Genomic DNA, 7,049 nt, shown 5'->3' with positions numbered 1-7,049 from the left:
CATAATATGTATATAGCATAAAATCCATAAAATAATCTCTCAGGAAGACATCCATAAATAATATGAAACAACAGCAAGTGACATATAATGACACGAATGTCTTCAAAGGATCCATATGAGTTTTCCATAATTATTCAGACACCAGAAATAGTCCTTAAATTAAACAGTAACACTAGCTTAAGCTCATGACCCTTGTATCACCCCATCTCCCGTGCATCTGTCAGTCTAAGCACCAGTGGCCAGTGGGTAAGCAGTACAAGCACCATGCAAAGCTGAAGCCATGCACGCACGTCGTCGCTTAGACTGCGTGTGACCCCTCTCCACCAGCTGCATCTGGACCAGCCTCTCCAACGCCGGCATTGCCTCCATCACCGTCGCCTTCACCGGGGGCAGCTCCTTTCGCGGCCTCCTTGTCCTTGTGCACCGCTGGCAGGGCCAGAACGGCATCGCCGGCTGCATCTGGCGATATAGTGAACCCATGAAAAACCTTGGCCATCTCCTCGTCCAACTCCAGATCAGTAGGCAGTTTGTCAGCTGCATCGGGGATGAAAGTCTGGGTCTCCAGGAAGCGCTTGACCATCTCCTGGCATGGCTCCCACACGACCGTCTCCCAGGCCTCCTGTCCGAGGCCGGCGGCCATGCAGGCGAACACGATGGTGGCGTCGACGCGGCGGACGTCCCAGCCTTCCATCCCGCTGAGGCGCTGGATCTTGGCCTGCTGCGCCAGCACCAGTCCGAAGGTGTTGGCCTTGATCTGGCGCACGGCGTGATCGAACCTCTCCGCGAGGTCGACCGCCTCTGCCACAGCGCCTTCGCGCTCAGTTAGCTCCAACAGCAGCAGGTAGTCGTGCATCTCGGGAAGCCCGATGGCGCGGCGCACGCCTCGGCTGTAGTCCGCGTTCCCGGCGTCGAACACGGCGCGCGCCTCGTGCGCCAGCCCGCGCTGCACCATGTCGTCCACACGGAGCGCTGTGTACCACTCCAGCAACTCCGGCGTGGCGTCAAGCCAGATGAAGAGGCAGTCGTAGGCGGCGCGGAACGCCGCGTTGTCGCCTTCCACCAGCGCCTCGATGTAGGTGTTGGACCCACCTGCGACGACGGGGAGACGGCCCGCGGCGAGGATGCGGGCGATGGCCGCGGACGCCTCGCGGCAGAAGTCCTCAGCGGTGAAGTCGGCGTCCGGGTGCACGCCGCCGAGGAGGTGGTGAGGCACGCCGGCACACTCCTCCTCAGTGACCTTGTTTGTGATTACCGGCACGCCGTCGTACATCTGGATCTTGTCAGAGTTGATCACCTCGCCATCGAACTGCTGGGCGAGGGCGATGGCGAGCTTGGACTTCCCGGTGGCCGTGGCGCCCAGCACGAAGACGACCTTGGGCTTGGGGGACTGGCCGTTCATGCCCTTGGACTCCATTGATCAGCAGCTGCTCGATCATGGAACAAGAAGAGGCAATCCATGGTTATTTCGACACACGGATCAAATGCATGGTAATACATATACTGATTACATACACTTTGAAAAACAAATATCACAATTCATACATAGTTAATGGGAAATTATACCTTTGCAAGTTGACATATTACACAAGCAAGAAACTGAATGTATATATCGAGAGGGCTGCACTGGTACATTAGTGTGCAAACAAACAAATAAACATCTGAAATAATTCGATATCCTATAACAAATGCATACAAGACCGATGTTGTAGACGTCGATATTATATGTGCATTTAATTGGCCTTCGTCTTACTCGGGAATCGGTGCTAGGATTTTTTTTTTGGATTTTACCACCGTGGATGCAAAACTCGAAAACAAATACTCCTACTATGGCTTTGTATGACGCTGATGCAACTGCAGTAAGTTCAAAATCAGGCAGAATTATTACAATAAAAGTAGTATCTTTCGTCATAATTGGAAAACATGTCCAAACACTACAAAAAAATAAGAGTTCTAATGAAGTCTTATATGAACAGAAGAATATAAAATTGTTCAAATAGTTAAAAAATTCATACATGTTATAACATTTGTGACATGTACATGTTAGAACCAACCTGAGGTTGGGTGGTTAGGAGGGTGGTTGTACCCCCAGTTCACCAGAGTTCAAACCCCAGGTTTGACATCTGTGTGTCTTATAAAGGCGGAATATTCTTCAGTGGGAGGCGACGTTCCCGTCAACAGCGAGGCGTCTGTGATGACTTTGTGAATTTCAGATCCAATTCACCGGCTCAGTCTTCCGGAGGTGCTCATAGGGGTAAGGTGTGTTCATAGGGGTGAGTGTATGCACGTGTATGTGAGTGTTTGTGTTTGTACCGTGTTTCTCAAAAAAAAAAAAACTATGTTTTTTTTTTTAATTCAGAGCCCGGGATATTGAATGAATGATCTGATCGATCCTAGCTATTTGGTTCAAGAAATAGAATAGAATGAATTTCGTGCATATCACCACCTTATACAACATGAGCGCACAAGACTAGCTATTACAAAATGGGAGTTCTGGAACAATATCCCTCAAATAAAAAAAAACTCATACACCTCCCACGTTTTCAAAACAACTATACCATACCTTTTTAAAGATATCCGACATCTATACTCCTAGATCTCCCTTATTTTCTACAAGAACATATAAACTCATAGATCTCATATATTTTCTAACATACCATATACACTCATAGATGCCCTACGTTTTCTAGATTTCCCTCATTGAAAATATGAGATCTACTTGTTGATTAAAGACATGTGGTATTTGGTTATAAGAAGCATATGCACTAAGATGTAGGCAGTCAAGAAATGCTCCCACCTCAATTAGATGCACCGTGACTTTGTTTTTCATTTTTTGAGCAAACAAAATTATGTGTTGGATTTTGATAGCACAAATCACATACTCTACGGGATATAAAGATCAAGATTTAAATGTTGCATAGGAAGAAAAAAATGGCATCAATCAAATATATTTGGTACACCAAGCTAGCAGATCTAGATCTAAAATAAACTCTTCTCGAAAAAGATCTAAAATCAAAACTGCACTCATATATATCTTTTTTGTTCGCATTTTGTGCAATACTATTCCACCAAACATCTAGAAAGAGAAGATCTACTATCAATCAAATCGGGTTTACGTGATCTTGGTTTAAATCGGTCAAATGCATGTTTGTACCAGATATTCCAAAACACATGGCGATGTTTGCTAGAATAATTTGGATAAGAAAAAAACCAAAACAAGATCACACAACTCTTTCAATGATTTAGATTCTCAAAATAATCACAAGCATATATATAAGGACCAGCACAAGAACCTAGCTAGCTAGGCTTTAGGCGTATAGCTTTTCTGTGTGTTTAGTTGTTTACCAGGGTCAGGAGATCAACAAGCTAGTTAGCCACGGAATTTCTCTGTACGGTGGTCGGCTGGTCGCCGGTCGCTGGAGTTCTCAACCGAGAGAGCTAAGTTGTATTCTGGGTTGATCTGAAGGCAAGACCAGTGGTCGCAGCGAGGCCAGTCCTCCTGTATATATTGACACTTTGGACCGTTACTTGGAAGCAGATAGAAACGTGTCATTTTTAGTATCTATTCATTAAAAATATATTTTCAAATAAAAATATACCAGCACAAAGACATCTGGGTCTTGATGTATTCCCATTTGACCCCTTCACGAAGAGTATCCATATGCGTACCTACGCGTCTGGTTAATTAATGACATACCTTAAAACCTGCCATCTAGATTGCAATAGGATAATCGTCCATTAATTGTCTACCATTTATATATATCCATGCTATTAATGTGCCCAGGATATAAAGAAACGATAGGAGTGAAAGGAAAGAAAGGCAATTATCTCACTTCCTCATTACAGTTCGAACCGTAATCAGGAAGTGAGATAAAATAATCCTATCGATTTCTTTCTGAAATTAGCAAACATTCTGAAATTGTGTTATTTTGTGAACTTGGGACAATTAAACATGTTGTAAAACTAATCCAATTATAGATGTAACTTTCGAAGTCTTGTACTCAGTATATCGGAGGTCCTGCGTGCACTCATATGGGTGTGTGTATGTATATATTTGTGAGCGTTTGCATTTGTACTTGATTTTGAAAAAAAAATCTATGCAATTACTCCCCCATTCCTAAAAAATACCGGTAAATATCTTTTAAAGTCAATCAACGTAAATTTTGACCAAGTTATTTAAAACTATTAACAACTAAAAATCTCAGTGCTCTTAGATATATCATAAAGTAAATAATTTATTTATCATATCTATATAGTATTATATATAGGTGTTGGCATTTTTTGTTATAAACTTGGTAAAACTTCACATCATTTAACTTTGAATAAAATTTATACTTTTTTTTCCGACAACGTAGGTATTTATAAGTGACACGCTAGTCAAATACAACAAGCTACACACACGGGGCACATATACAATAACCAAATTTATTGGTGTGGATCAGTATTTGAATATTCTATAGTAAAAATTGAGCGCTAGCTTTAACATAATCTGCCCTATTGTTAGAAATTTGGAACTTCAAAAAAACCAAGCAGTTAGAAATGCAAACTTTATAAAAAAATTGAACCTTAGATTGAAACTTTAGAACGCTTCAAAATTTGGAATTTTTGGTAATAAAATATTTTTTCAAAAACAAAATTTGAAAAATTCATATATTTCGCACTTCACTTTCGTTTTTAATAAGTGTAATGCTTCCAGAAATTCAAATTTAAAGAAAAATCAAACCTTCAGATTGTTTAAGACTATTTAAATTTCCAACAATCCAAATGTTCAAATGTTTTAGAACTTCAACTTCACATAATCCGAAACTTTTAATAATTTGAAAACTAATTTGTATGTGTGTGAGAGGGAGAGAGAGCGTGCGCAGAGAGAGAGATAGTTACTTGTGCGTGATGCCCCTTGTCTTATCATAGTTGCAGCGCCGCCACAAGTGTGCCAAAGACCTATCTTTCATTTTGAAATTCCAATTCGAAACCCCAACGCACAATAATTGTTTTAATAATATTTGAATTTAATATTAGGAGTTTTCAAATTATTATATTTTTAGACTTAGAGGTAAAATTGTTTATAAAAAATGAAGAACTCTCCAAAAAGTATGGATATGGTACAAAAAATTGTAATTAATAAAAGTTCCAAAATTTTCTACACCACTATGATGCAACAGAAGACGACAACCTCATGTGTGCCCACGTCTCTCGTACAATTGGCAATTGACAAGGAAGAACAGCAATAACTAGCACTTAGTTGAGGTCATGCTCAAAGATTGGGTCTTGAAAATCCGTTATTTGTCGTATGATAAATTATATCAAGAGTAACATTATCTCGTGCACGCATCCTCTGGATATCATGCATTTATAATGCAGGTATAGCATGCATGGCTTGCTCGGAAAAACGGATACGTGGTTCATTAATTTTTTTGAAGCTTGCAATAGGGTAATAATATACTCCATGTTAGAAAGCGAGAATATAACATTATCCATGCTTACAATGCTTCACTATCTATCATACCGATACTTCGTGTTTATCTTAAATTCGATGTGAAATCTTGAAATAGTTTCCAATCCCTACCTTAGGTTGTACATTATTGGCTCGCATAGCGATATCATGTTGAATTTCCGAGACACACGTCTTCATGGCTTGTGAGTTCATTTCTATTAGTAGATAAACCATGGCAATAGTGTTTTGAAGATTCCATTTTCAATACTTACCTAGAAGATTAACAAGTCTTGAGTTGTCATTTCACTAAACAAGACTGTCTCTCTTTAGATTTCTAGCCCTCTAATGTGGGACAATCTTATTTAGTGAAATATACGATTCATGATTTGTTTATCTTCTAGGTAAATATTGTAAGTGAAACCTCTGAAAAATTATTTCCATGGTTTATCTACTAATATATATGAACTCACAAGCTAGGCAGATGTATATCTCGAAAACTCAACATGATTTCGCTATGTGAGCTAATAATGCACAACCTAAGGTATGCATTGCAAACTATTTGAAGATTTCACATCAAAATTAAGATAAACATGAGGTGTCAGTATGAAAGTGGGTGAAGCATTGTAAGCATGGATAATTTATGTTATATTCTAGCTTTCCAACATGGAGTATATTAATTATCACCCTATTGCAAGCTTCAAGAAAATTAATGAACCACGTATCCCGTTTTTCCGAGCAAGCCATGCATGCTATACCTACATTTAAAATGCACGATATCCGGAGGATGCACACACTTTCTTTTTGAGATGGAGGATGCACACACTTACTCTTGATATATTTTATCATACGACAAATAACGGATTTTCAAGACCGACTCTTTGAGCATGACCTCAACTAAGTGCTAGTTATTGCGGTATTGCCTTGTTAACTACCAATTGTATGAGAAACATTGACACACATGAGGTTGTCTTCTTCTATTGCATCATAGTGGTGTGTAGAAATGTTTGGAACTTTTATTAATTACAATTTTTTGTACCATATCCATACTTTTAGGAGAGTCCTTCATTTTTTATGAATGATTTTACTTCGGAATCTGAAAATATAATATTTGGAATACTTGTAACATTAAACTAAATTTAGTAGTAATGCAGTTACCGTGTATTGGTGATTCAAATTGGAATTTCAAAATGAAAAGATAGGTCTTTGGATCAGGCGTGATTATGTATCTCTTTTCGTTTTCACTTACTAAATCCCTTTCATATAAACAATAATTTTCAGGAAATTTTACATAAACAATATAAAAACTTTATTCATATTGTCACCCTGATTTGTCACCACTAAGTAGTCCATTCTAATATATTTAAGGATAACCTTAATGTAAGAAAATACTATTTCTACTGGAAAAAGTTCACAGGTTATACAGTACTCTAGTATTATTATTTTTGTCTCGAGGATATCTAAAATTTTATGATTAGTATTGTCATTTAACTCTATTTGGTCGGTTGTTTATTTTTGGTGGGAATTCTACAAAATTAAAATCTGAAGATTAATTACTTAAAAATCAACGAAGAACTGAATCACCATGTAAGAAATTGTCACCATAGAAATATCTAAGCAT

At 39.0% G+C, this 7,049-nt stretch overlaps 1 protein-coding gene across 1 annotated transcript; it reads right to left on the bottom strand.

The window, feature by feature from the left end:
- Positions 1 to 298: 298 nt before the first annotated feature.
- LOC124695645 (adenylate isopentenyltransferase 3, chloroplastic-like) lies at positions 299 to 1,414 on the bottom strand. Its single transcript, XM_047228470.1, has one exon. The coding sequence runs from the start codon at positions 1,412 to 1,414 to the stop codon at positions 299 to 301; it is 1,116 nt and encodes a 371-aa protein (XP_047084426.1).
- Between the last annotated feature and the right edge of the window lie 5,635 nt (positions 1,415 to 7,049).

Source organism: Lolium rigidum, chromosome 3, assembly GCF_022539505.1.
Source record: "Lolium rigidum isolate FL_2022 chromosome 3, APGP_CSIRO_Lrig_0.1, whole genome shotgun sequence".
NCBI classification, from domain to species: Eukaryota; Viridiplantae; Streptophyta; class Magnoliopsida; order Poales; family Poaceae; genus Lolium; species Lolium rigidum.
This window is presented reverse-complemented; position numbering and strand designations above follow the sequence as displayed.

Coding starts and splice junctions, on each gene's coding strand:
- LOC124695645 (XM_047228470.1), bottom strand. CDS start 1,414: ATGGAGTCCAAGGGCATGAACGGCCAGTCCCCCAAGCCCAAGGTCGTC.